We start from the raw sequence: 13,446 nt of genomic DNA, 5'->3' as shown, positions 1-13,446 counted from the left end.
AATACCATCTTCTGATGTTTCTAGAATGTCATAGTGGATGTCTGTTGTTTATGTCTGCCTAGAATTCATTCTTCCTTCTTTTGGTAATACCACCTTTATTGTCCTTTGAGAAATCCCTACTTCCCATTTGGAGCCCCTGCCCTATTCCCTGGCTCCAAGGGGAGTTCTGATCTGGGCCTGGCCAACCAAAACATCCCATACTCCTTGCCACATGATTGGAACATGGATGAGTGAGATCTAGTACTTCTTGCAGAATGATTGGGAAAGAGATATTACAAAGACATTAGTTTTCTTCAAATTAATTTATGAATTTAATACAACTTTAACCAAAATCGCAAAGAATTTTTTAAATTATTAAATCATTCCAAAATTTATCTGGAGAACTATATTCTTATACTTATGTCACCCTGCAATTGTTATTGTTATTTTTCAAATTTTTCTTGACTGGTATAGCCCATTTGAATCATCAGATATTAAATGTTAAAGGTAGAGATGCCTGGGTGGCTCAGCAGTTGAGCATCTGCCTTTGGCTCAGGTCATGATCTCTGGGATCATGTTGTGCATCAGGCTCCCTGCAGGGAGCCTACTTCTCCCTCTGCCTTTGTCCCTGCCTCTCTGTCTCTCATGAATAAATAAATACAATCTTTAAAAAAAAAAAAAAGTTAAAGGTACAGCACACAGTTCAGTATGTTACAAAACACTCAAATGGAAGGAATATAATAGAAAACCCAGAATCAGAGTGCAAATAAAAAAAGTAATTATATAAAAAAGTGCATTTCAAATCAATGAGGAAAAGACAGGTCATTCTTATGGTGGCAGATACATAGCATGTGTACCTCACCTGTGCAGGCACACTCATTGCAGACATCACTAATCAAGTAGAGCATGCTTTCCTTTTAGATCCAGATATGGCTTTGGAATCTTTCCCTACATGGCACTCCAGGCAGCCCCCATCAAACTATCAAGACAACACATGCAACAGCATTATTTGACAAAGAATGCTAAGACCGTTAACTATTTGGAAAAATAAAGTTAAATCTCTACTGCAGACGATATGTCAAAATAAATTCTACATAGATTAAGAGTTAAATATTTTTAAAATGAGGCTATAAAAAGACTAAAACAAAGCTTTTGCAAAAGATATTCTCAGAGAGAAACAGAAGCTCTGAGATGGGACGTCGTGAGAGGGAGTGAGGCAACAGTGGTCCTCAGCACTACCTTGGTTCCTCACATCACTGAGGCCTGGCTCCTTAGCTTTCCTTGGAATCCTGAGACTTGTCTGTATCTTTACAATACTGCCACCATTTTATCTGAGCTAGCTTAAATTGGCTTCTGTGCTTTAAAACTAAAAGCACATAAATAAGGCACATATACTTTCATTTTTTTTAACACACTTTCTTTTTTTTTTTTTTTTAAGATTTTATTTATTTTTGAGAGACACAGAGAGAGAGAGAGGCAGAGACATAGGCAGAGGGAGAAGCAGGCTCCTTCCAGAGAGCCTGATGCAGAACTCGATCCCAGGATCATGCACTGAGGCAGATGCTCAACCACTGAACCACCCAGGCGTCTCAATATACTTTCATTTTTTAAAAAGAAGCTTTTGTTGGGCACCTGGGTGGCTCAGTCAGTTAAATATCTGCCTTCGGCTCAGGTCATGATCTCAGGGTCCTAAAATTGAGGCCCCTCTTCTCTGCTCAGCAGGGATCCTACTTCTCCCTCTGCTCTTCCCCTGCCCACTTGTGCTCTCTCTCAAATAAGTAAATAAAAACTTTAAAATATTTTTTTTGTTGATCAACTCACTTTACTAATAAGTCTATGATTTTTCTGAGTCTCTTTCAAAATCCAAGCTTCCCACTTCCCTAGTATGAAGTGTAACATGTTATATACATAACAGATTATTCTTAACTGGTTATATGTCAGAGAATTCTAGTAATGTCTTAGGAGCCAAGTCACAGAAACAAACCAAGTTTGATTTATATAACTCTTTTATTTTTTCCAAAAGGAAAATCTTTTTTTTTTTTTTTTTAAGATTTTATTTATTTGTTTGACAGAGCGAATGAGAGAGCACAAGCAGGGGGAGCAGCAGGGATTGACCCTGGGATCATAACATGAGCCTAAGGCAGACGCTTCACCGACTGAGCCACCAGGCACCCCTCCAAAAGGCAAAATCTACTAAACACCATAATCACTGGCACTTTGTTCATATACAAAACTATTTCATGAGTTGTTTTTTTTTTTTTAAGATTTTTATTATTTATTCATGAGAGACATACAGAGAGAGGCAGAGACATAGGCAGAGGCACAGAGCCGGATCCAGGACTCAATCCCAAGACTCTAGGATCAGGACGTGAGCCGAAGGCAGACTCTCAATCACTGAACCACCCAGGCATCCCTTGAATTGTGTTTTTTAAACTTAAATCAAACACAAATTGTCTGCAAGAATCAATGTATTTTCCTTGCAATTGCACTCATATAAAGTAACTAAATAAAAATAAAAATAACCAAATCAACTGTATTTCTCCAGACACAAAACATTAAACACACTAGAACATGCAGTCATTTCTCCAAAGCCAAAGCTCCTTTCTGTAATCCAGGGAAAAACCTTTTAAAGGAAGAATATGCTCTTATGCTATGTGACTAGATGTAATGTTTATAAACTAAAATTTTGGGATGTCTGGATGGCTCAGCGGTTGAGCATCTGCCTTATGCTCAGAGCGTGATCCCGGAGTCCCGGGATCGAGTCCCACATCGGGCTTCCTACATGGAGCCTGCTTCTCCTCTCCCTCTGCCTATGTCTCTGCCTCTCTCTCTCTGTGTGTGTGTGTCTCTCATGAATAAATAAATAAAATCTTTATAAATAAATAAATAAATAAACTAAAATTTTTCTTCTCAGTCCCCAGAGCTAGCAGAGTTGTATCACCCAAGTGCTTCATAACAAAGCTGAATAGTATAAGCTTAATTTCCTCCCAAGTATTGCACATTTTCCCACTGGTAACAACTATTCTCCTATTATCCCTGGATAGAAACCTCATTGGATGTAATAGATTACATCCAATCTGCCCCCAAGGCCTGTCATTTCCTCTTTTAAAACAGTGGCTCTTAGTTTTCCATTTTTCCACCCAATGTCTCTGAGGGATCACATGCCTGTGCCCGCAACAGAGGCTCACTGCCCAGAGGTTCTTTACAAGTGTTGAATCTTCGGGTGCTCAAGCAGTCAGAAGGAGGCTATCAAGGTTGAAAAAGGTCCTCAGTGGATTCTGCTGACTCCTGGCAAAAATCACCTGCTTTACTATGTTTTTTGAATGGCGTCTTCTGTTCTACTCCCAGTGCTACCACCAACGCCACCTTCAATGGTTATCACCTCTGTATGGGCTGCTTTCATTACAACAGCTGTAGTTTTTTCTACCTTTGGTCTTTCCTCTTCACATTGTATCCAGTGCATCCACTGCTGCCAATCCAAAATTCTGTTCCCATCATGTCACTTCCTGGCTCAAAAACAGATTGCATCAGTTCCCCACCCCTTCTATCTCTTCAACCTCTTCCCTTGTCTGTTGGCCTTTTCTCCTTGCTTTACAAATATGCCCCAATTCTTCCTCTCGTAAGACAAAATAAAAAACAGCCAACTACAAAAGTAAAACCTTCCCTTGACACTTCATTTAACTGTAGTTACCATCATTGCTTCTTCTTTTTCTGAGAAACTTTTAGAGACTTTTTCTCTTTTAAATTCATGACAGACACACAGAGAGGCAGAGACATAGGCAGAAGAAGCAGGCTCCCTACAGGGAGCCTAATGCAGGACTCAATTCCAGGACCCCCGGATCACAACCTGAGCCAAAGGTGGACGCTCAACCACCGAGCCATCCAGCCATCCTATCTAAGAAACTTTTAAAAAGCATGGTCTACTCACTGCCTCTTGATCCTGTCACTCTGCTAAAATTGCTCTTATGAGAACTCTAATGATCTGGTTCTCTATCGAGTTCAATGGACTTTTTAGTTCTTGACTTTCTTGGCTTCTGTAGTATCTGAAGATGCTGATTACATTCTCCTTTTTAGAATTCTTGCCTTGCTGACTTCCACTGCAACATTTTTTCTAGGCTCTCTCCCTACCTCTTGGACCATTTCTTTCCATATTCCTCTTCCTGCACTCCTGTTTCAAATGTATGGGCTCAGGACACCTGGGTGGCTCAGCGGTTGAGTGTCCGCCTTTGGCTCAGGGTGTGATCCCTGAGTCCTGGGATCGAGTCCCGCATAGGACTTCCTGTATGGATCCTGCTTCTCTCTCCTGCTTGTGTCTCTGCTTCTCTCTCTGTGTCTCTCATGAATAAATAAAATCTTTAAAAAAAAAATATATGGGTTCTGCAGGATTCCATCCTGGTTCTACTTCTCTTTTTAATTTGCACTCTCCCTTGATGATTACATCTACACTCGTGGCATCAATGACCACCTCTACCCTGATAGCTCATAAATCTTTGTTCTCATATTTCTCTTGATTATGGACCACACTTCAGACCAGCTATTGGACCTTTGCACCAGGATGTCACACAGGTAATTCTTATTCAACATGCCCCAAACCAAACTTCTTATCCTCACCCAAAACACAGTACTTCCCCTGTTACTCTTGGCTTCATAGTTATCTGGTTTCCCAGGCCAGAAATCTAAAAGTTATCCTCTACTTTTCTCTTTCCCTCAACCCCCAAACTGATCATTTAGACCTGATGTTTCTATCTTCTTAATATTTCTTAGCTTCACATTGTCCCATCCAGTCTCACTATCTTTATGGTGTTGCAACAGTGTCCTGCTTGCCCTTACGTCATGTCTTGAACTCCTACAATCCATCTGCCCTTCTGAACTTCCTAAGACATCACTCCCTCTTTTAAAACACTCATTTAAAGCACTTAAATTAGCCTGGGTGGCTCCCATGACTAAAACTTTTGACAGCACACACCCATCAGGCAAAATGTGAATCCTACAGTCTCAATCTGTGAATATTCATTAATGCATATATATTATTAAATATCAAAAAAATATAGGGATCAAGAGAATGGCATAAAGATTAAATTAACACAATAACATATTCCTCATGAAATCATACTATCCTTACCTACTATATGGCTCAAACTACAATATACTCTTAGGGCCAAATTCATTAATAATAATAATGTGCTAATCCACATTTCAAATAGTGTTCTTGGTAATTTCATTTTTTAGGCTGACTTTTTGACAGAGAAGATTACCTTAAAATGTGACAAACTGCTCCTACTAGAAGAAATGTCAGCTTTACCTTTTTGTTATTGTTTGTAATAATTACCTTCAATTCATGGTTTCTTTGTGCAAATCTTTAAGCCAACTTGTTTATTTTGTGAAGACTAATTTAGTTAAAATCACACAATATAATGTATATCCACTCAACCAGGCTCAAGTAAACTACAGTAAGTCACAATATGATAATAGCAGTAAGACTGAAAGAACCAGTGTCACCCATATATTAACTATTAATAAAGCTCAAGTTCTTTTTTCAGGTTGAAAAGTAAAAAGAAAAAAGAAAAGTAAAAATAGACCCCACTTAAAGATGACTGCTTGCACTGCCTACAAGGCCCTTGATGATCTCTGGCCTCTGCCCACCTTCCCAGCATACTTTTGGGTACACATTTCCTATAACTTACCATGATTAACTTCTCTCAACACACCAACTACTTGTCACTTTCTTACCTTGATGTACTGTCTCCTTTGCACTTCTATCACTGTTTCAAGTGCACCATGTTCTCACCTCTTTTAAAGCATTTATCACAACCTATTATAACTGTTTCCTTACTAGCCTAAAGGGCAAGGATTACTCCCAATTTTTAATTCCCGGCATCTACTACAACACCTTGTTTGCAATAGGTACTTAATAAATGTTGACTGACAGAATGAAAAAGGTCCAAATTCCTCTGGCTGGCTTTCAAGGCCTTGCATAATCTGGCTCTAATTTATCTACCCAACCTTATTTTCTTCCAAGTCCATTCCTATTCTCCTCACTTCCTATCATATGTCATGCTCATTTTGGCCTTAGTACAGGTTACCCCCTCAACTTGGAAGGTCTTCCATCTACTGAGAAGCAACCTGTCCCTCAAGCCTCAGATCTAATAATCCTTTTCCCATGATGTCACACTCTACCCTTTCCCGCCACAACTGATCATTCCCTTCACAGAACTCTTGAAGAGAGTACTACACATTTGATCACTTACTCTCCATGTGGTAGTTTTCTCTCCCCAATTTTAGTTTAAGTTCTTTGAGGCCAAAGACTCAACTTCAACTTATCTTGCACGCTGATCTTTCACAACTCAATGCAACATGATGATACACAGGAGAGGCTGAGACCTGAGTAACTGATTGTAGGTAGCATAGTATAAGAGAGAAAGCAATGATCTGGGTTTTAGTCCAAATTCCACCACTAATTAGCTAGTTGACCTCAAACATGCCACTTAACCCTCTCTGGTCATTAATTCCTCATTTGGAAGATAAGACTTTACAACTTTAAAAATTCCAGGTAAGGCTTTTCCTTATGCCCAAAGAACATTAACATTTTTCCTCTAAAAATCAAGAGAAATTCTGAGACCTTTAGTAACTCACCTAACTTTAATGAGCTATAGTGTAATCGTTGTAAAACAAAGATAAACAGCCCATCATCTCCAAGGACTGGGAAAGGTCAAACAAGAATATACAGATAAAAATGCAGAGATAATTTTAAAATGCTGAAAAAAAAGTAATGCTATTTAGTGGAAAATGCAAGTAAGCGGCATTATACGCTGTCAGTTAGTTAGGATAGAATGTAAATCTAGCCAGGAACAACGGCGGAACACTTCCACAGCCACAGGATGCACTTCATTCCTTATGTACAAAAGACACACATTTGATCACCAAATAAAGTTACCTTTATCCCGGAAGAATTACACAGCAGGTAAGATATTGAAGTTACTGAGTTATCAGTTAAGATCCAAAGTAAAACCTGGTATTGTTTTTTTTTTTAATTTTTATTTATTTATGATAGTCACACAGAGAGAGCGAGAGAGAGGCAGAGACATAGGCAGAGGGAGAAGCAGGCTCCATGCACCGGGAGCCCGACGTGGGATTTGATCCGGGGTCTCCAGGATCACGCCCTGGGCCAAAGGCAGGCGCTAAAACGCTGCGCCACCCAGGGATCCCTGGTATTGGTTTTTAAAAATGTTCTTAGAATTTTCATAACCACTCTATATTAGAATCAATAAGCTTCTCATATTTTGATAATAATTTGGAGAACATATTTTAGCATGAGGAGACTCTATGAGAAATAATCTGATTACAAAGACAAAATTAGCTTATCATATAAACACATCTTATCATTCAAGTGAAACATGACGAGGCTAGTTAAACAAAAAGAAAGGAACAGAGAAACACAAACTTCCTGATAATTTAGATGTTCTTCAAAAGATAAATTAATGAATATACATGCAAAGTCTCAAAGAAAATGTAAAATGTTTTCCTTGCCCAACAAACAAGGAAGAAAGTGGCAATGTAGGAATTCAGACTAGCTTCTTTAAATTAGCAGCCTAATAATGTCAAAAATATGTTACATGTCCCCTAACATGCACAAAAGAACCATATTATATATAACACTCAAAATCTCAAGCCATTCTGGATACAAAAATCATTTTCCATTTTCAAGTTAAAATTTCATGCCAATCCACTTCTCTATACACTTAACCATCTTCTTTTCAGGAGATTTGATAACAAAACTTCTGGAACTATATTTAGGCAATAAAATACAATTTTCATATAATATTCCAATAAGAACTGCTTTAAAAAATCTTTTCTCAAATATCAAACCTTAAGCTGGATACTTTATACTGTTTTCCCTAATCTCTTCTGGAACATTTTTTGATGTACAGCCTAATTTGTGTTCATTTAGTTAATTTCACAGCCCTAAAAATATAAATTCTAGAAGGTTTCTAATTAGACTATTTTTAGCACTCATGATTCAGTAAATTTAATACACAATACTTGATAGGTGAGTAATCATCCCTTTATGCTTACAATCTGAGTATCTCTACATAGCATATCTTAATATCAATGCTAACAGTCACTAGCCCAAACTATAAGCACATAGTGAATACCAAGTTTTAAGGTCTGAGTGGTAAAACCACTTCTCAGCCTTCTGACTAAAATCAAGGGTAAGGTTTTGAGTGGTAAATGTGAAGAGGAAAAATGAGAGGATGGGAAACTAAACGCAAATTTAACAATATAAAAGTTGGTCTATACAGGAGATTACAGAAAAACAGGGATCCCTGGATGGCGCAGTGGTTTGGCGCCTGCCTTTGGCCCAGGGCGCGATCCTGGAGACCCGGGATCGAATCCCACATCGGGCTCCCGGTGCATGGAGCCTGCTTCTCCCTCTGCCTGAGTCTCTGCCTCTCTCTCTCTCTCTCTGTGACTATCATAAATAAATAAAAATTAAAAAAAAAAAAAAAAAAAAAGAAAAACATGAGAACGGGATTAGAAAAAGGTGTTTGCAACCAGGAAATGCAAATTCATTTTTAATCTGTTCACCTAAAGCAATCCTCATTCTTATCACATATTTCTTTTCAAGCAAAATGGCATCTTGGCTTTTGACAACTTGTTATCCTATTCTGAGTGCTTGTGTAATCTCGCAGCATAACCTTCATGACCCACCCTGTCTTACCTTCCTCATTCAGACCTTGGTTTTTGTTACTGTCCTTTACTGTAGTATTCCCAGTCCCTAAGATAGCACCCAGGTCACAAACCGTCAAATGAGTAACAACCTTTGAGGGAGATATCATTACCATCCTGGTTTTTCAGATGAGGAAACTAAAGCTTAGCCAGGTTGAGTAACTTGCCTAGGGGTTACAAACCACTAGCCAGAAACAGACCCACGTCTGTCTGACCACAAAGTCCTCATTTGTACTTACCCTCACTGGGCAAAATAACTTCCTACTGTCTCTCATTTGTGTGTATTTACTGGTGGCAGCTGTCTCTTAGGGGAAGCTTCAACTTCTCCTTCAACCTTTTCCCAGGCATCCTCAACCTCTGACCCCACCAACGCGGGGCAGGGAACCAAGATCTCTATAGATCTCTCCTTCCTTTGTGCCGTGTCCTCTCCAGAGTTCTATTATAAAATCACTTTTAGCCCTTTGTTATAGTTATTTCTCATCTCTCTCTTATCTCAACTCCAAACTTCCTGAAGGCAGGAACCAGGTATCTTCAAGTGCCTCTAGCACATGGTAGAGTTGAGTAAACATTTGCTGTATGAACGAATAATCCCAACAAATTCATGAGATAAAAAGAAACCCTTTAGCTCAGTTCCCTAACCACAAGCAACCAGAGACTACTGCTTTCTTTTGCTTGGGGGTGGCCAGGGCATGCCTGAAATTCCCTGCCCACATCACAAAAGAGCATCACTGTGCTACTAGGGCAGCTTTTCAAGTTCTGAGACATCTAATGGAGGTTCCAAAACTTTAAGGGCTAAGCATAAAATCTATCTTTTAGCAGTGGTCTACCTGGATGGAACACCAGCTCTTGATTTTAAAATAACGTTTGACTAGTTCAACTAAATCACTGTTATCACATATTCTAAGTTATTTTATTTTATTTTTATCTCTTTGGCTTGAAAGTGTCATTTCGGGCAGCCCAGGTGGCTCAGCAGTTTAGCGCCACCTTTAGCCCAGGGCCTGATCCTGGAGACCCGGAATCGAGTCCCATGTCGGACCCCCTGCATGGAGCCTGCTTCTTCCTCTGCCTGTGTATCTGCCTGCCTCTCTCCCTCTCTCCCATGAATAAATAAATAAAATATATTTTTTTAAAAAGTGTAATTTCATATTTCCCCACACATTTAAGGACAAAAACTGCTTGTCATTTACAAAAAATAGGAAAATAAAATAGAACCTGTGTGTTAGGTAAAAAGGCACTCAATAAATATGTTATTATGCTGCTATTTGCAAAGCCTCCTCCTAAAAGCCCAAGTGGCCTATTTTAGACTAATGAATACTGGGAAACATTTACCAGATGATCTTCATTTAATTGGTATGAATACCAGGTTCAAAATATAGCTAAACAAGAAACTGGGTTGTTAAAAAATATAGCATGCAAAGAGCTGAAATGTCTGCCCATTACCGCCTAGTACTACATAAATAGTACTACTTCAATATTCTGGTTCTAAGAATTTATAACCAAATGCTTAGCTAGACCAACTTCAAGGTGCACATTTAAGGTTACAATTTTTTTTTTTAAGATTTATTTACTTATTTATGAGAGACACGGAGAGAGAGGCAGAGACACTGACAGAGGGAGAAGCAGGCTCCAGGCAAGGAGCCCGATGTGGGACTCGATCCCAGGACCCCAGGATCATGCCCTGAGCCAAAGGCAGACACTCAACAGCTGAGCCACCCAGGTGTCCCTGGTTACAATTTTTTTTATGTACTCACTGCCTATGCCACAGTCTATAATTTTGCTCCATTTATTAACACTAATTTCGGAGCAGTGTCTGGCCCCACCCATGAGATATAAATAAGACTTATAAATAGGATTATCATAGAGATGGGACACTGGAATTTCACACTCAGAGCACATGCAAACAAACTAACATTTTTCCAAATATTTACAACCCGATTTGGAAAAAAAGTGAAAAATCACTCTGCCAAGCTGGACTTCTGACCTCTCAGTTTCATGACTGGTCTCTGCCTACCCTTCTTCCCCACCCATTCCCTTCTGCTCTTCCTCTGCCAGGAATACCCTCCTGACTCATCTCTGTCTATGTCCATTACTTCCTTAGAGACCTGGCTCAGGATTCAGCTCCTTGAAAAAGGCCTCCCTGACTAATCCCGATTGCCACTACTTCCTAACTTTGCATTCCCTTGGCATTTATATATAGTTTGCATTACATAATCACTTAACTTAAAGTCGTTTTGCATTTTTCCATCACGTCCCCAACTAGAGACCAAAAAGAGAACCATTATGCTTTACATCCTCTTCTATACATCCAGTAATAAATGCCTGCTCCTCGAATGACTGAATCACCAGTGAGAGAAAGGCAACTGCTCACAAATCTCTGAAGCAAGCAACTGGCTTTTCCGATCACACTTAAAATACTCGGTCACCTCCAACAAGCGCGAGCACTTTCACGGAAATGAGATTTACTCTTGCCTTCCATAAATTCATCACAACAGATCCAGGTTACGGATCACGTACGTACTTAAAGTAAAAAATAATAGTGGCTGTTCAAACATATCTTGAGATGTACCATTTCAGGCTTCATTTAAAGCCTTGCAGCAGCAAGTCTCTGGAGGGTAGGAAGCTGGCACTAGTCTCTTGCAAAAGGGGCAAAAACTCTCGCTGGCAGTAAATGTTCAAACACGTGAGCCTCGACTGTTAAACAAGGCTCATTAGCCACCGAAACTTGCTGTTTCAGCTCTCTGCTTCGACCAAGTGCTATGATCTCTTTTGGTTACTGTCGAGCGGGGCCAATGATGGGTTAAATCCCTATAAATTAACCAGCAGTTTGATTTGCCCAAGCTCACCCCTGGCGTCGGTGGGGGTGGGTTGTTTTTTTGTTTTTTGCTTTTTTAAACAGACCCCGTCGCGGGGGAGAGCCAGCTGTGAGCAGAAGGCGCCACCCCGGCACCTCTCGGGGGGCACACGGAGCCCTCCGCGGCCCCGGCGAGCCCCCTCCGACCCCCTCCGGGCCCCCTCCGGTCCTTAGTGTCAGCTTATCCTGCAGAGGCGGGGCTTCAAGCGCCGGGGCTTTGTACTAAATCTCAACCGAGTCCCGCCTGGGGACTGCAAGCCAACTTTTCCTTGCAAGGAGCATCAGCTTTTCCACACGCAAAGCCCCAGGAAGCGGGGTCCGGGGGGAGCCGGGGAACGGCGCGGGGAAGCGGAGGACGCGGAGGGGGAGGGAACGGGCTCCCCGCGAAGGGGCCGGAGGGCAGGGACCGAGTGCGCGCCGCCCGCCCCGCCCCGCCCCGCGCCGCCCGCCGCCCGCCGCCCGCCCCGCGCCGCCCGCCGGCCCCGCTCACCCTCCAGCAGCACCTCCTTGCCCGCGCGCTTCAGCGCCTGCACGGCCTGGTCGTGGGTGGCCTGGCGCAGGTCGGTGCCGTTCACCGACAGGATGGCGTCGCCCAGCCGCAGCGCCCGGCTCTGGTCGGCCGCCAGCCCCGGGAAGATCTTGGAGATGAGGATCGGCATCCGGTTCTCGCGGCCGCCCTTGATGCTGATGCCCAGGCCGCCCGCCTCCTGCTTCACTACCCGCACCCGGCGCACGGGCGGCGACGCGCCCGCCTCGCCCGCCGGGCCCCGCGGAGGCGCGGGCGGGCTCGGGGGCCCCAGGCCGCGGCTGGGGCTCCCGGGCAGCGAGTCGCCGGCGCCGCCGCCGTTCGGGAGGCCGTTGAAGGCGGCCGCCGCCGGCCCCAGGGCCGCCTCGGGCTCGGCCGCCGCAGCGTCGCCCGTGAGGCTGAGGCTCTCCCCGCTGAGCTCGGCCACCACCCGGACCCAGCGCTCCCGCAGGAGCAGCTCCACCAGCCCCGCTTTGGTGGCCCGCGTCCACACCGCCATGGCCGGCCCCGCTCCCGCCGCCGCGGCCGCCGCAGATACCCTCATTCCAGTCGGGCAGCCTCGGCGCTTCCCCCTTCCCGCCCGAGGGGGCGGGGCCGGCCGCTCCCCCCGCGGCGTTTCATTATTCATGAGGCGCCACGCCCACCGGCCGGGGCGGGGCCGGCGGGCGGGGCCGGCGGGCGGGGCGGGGCCGGCGGGCGGGGCCGGCGGGCGGGGCGGGGCCGGCGGGCGGGGCGGCTTCCGGGAGGCGGACTCGGGCGCTGACCCGGTGCCTGAAGCTCGCTGGACGGACGCGCGGGGCTCCGGCCGCTCTTCTCCCCGCGTTCGCCTCCGGAGGCCACCCCCGAAAGCCCTGCCTGACCTCAGCCGCGCAGCTCACGGGAGCAGCCGCCACAGGGAGAGTAGAATCAGCTTCAGAAGCGCTTTGCTGGGCCGCCCGGGCGGCTCACTGGTTGAGCATCTCCATCTGTCCTCATACCTGGTCCTGGAATCGGGTCTCGCTTCGGGTTCCCCGCGGGGAGCCTGCTTCTCCCTCGGCCTGTGTGTTTGTCTCTCTCTGTGTCTTAGGAGTAAATACATAAAATTTTTAAAAAGAGGAAAAAAAAAAAGCACTTTGCAAGCCTGCAAGACTTGGTTGCACGTTTACTCTTGCCTCGGTTGGTTCATGATGTATTTACTGAGCGCTCAGCCCCGAGCTCCTTTTGATGTCTGGAGATGAGCTGCATAAAACATACCACAGTTAAGAGCTGGCGGTCTAGTGGGGGAGGAGAAAGGAGAACCAACCAACCCCGGGTGATACGATGTGGTTAAGTGACATGTAGAAAACACCCTGAGAGCCAGTAAAAGAAACATCTGGTTGGGCCT

The 13,446-nt window shown here is 43.7% G+C and overlaps 1 protein-coding gene across 2 annotated transcripts in view; it reads right to left on the bottom strand.

The window, feature by feature from the left end:
- The window catches only part of SNTB2 (syntrophin beta 2), a 108,001-nt gene extending 95,317 nt beyond the window's left edge, over positions 1–12,684 (bottom strand). The window contains exon 1 of one of the 2 annotated variants that reach the window (XM_077888388.1): positions 12,048–12,684. In XM_077888388.1, the coding sequence (XP_077744514.1) occupies positions 12,048–12,627 (580 nt within the window). In that variant the 5' untranslated portion in view covers positions 12,628–12,684. The remainder of the gene's footprint in view (positions 1–12,047) is intronic. The other variant, XM_077888382.1, reaches the window with a different exon arrangement.
- Positions 12,685–13,446: the final 762 nt, after the last annotated feature.

Source organism: Canis aureus, chromosome 3 (genome assembly GCF_053574225.1).
Source record: "Canis aureus isolate CA01 chromosome 3, VMU_Caureus_v.1.0, whole genome shotgun sequence".
NCBI lineage: Eukaryota > Metazoa > Chordata > Mammalia > Carnivora > Canidae > Canis > Canis aureus.
The sequence above is the reverse complement of the archived record's forward strand: the minus strand, read 5'-3'. Positions and strand labels throughout refer to the sequence as shown.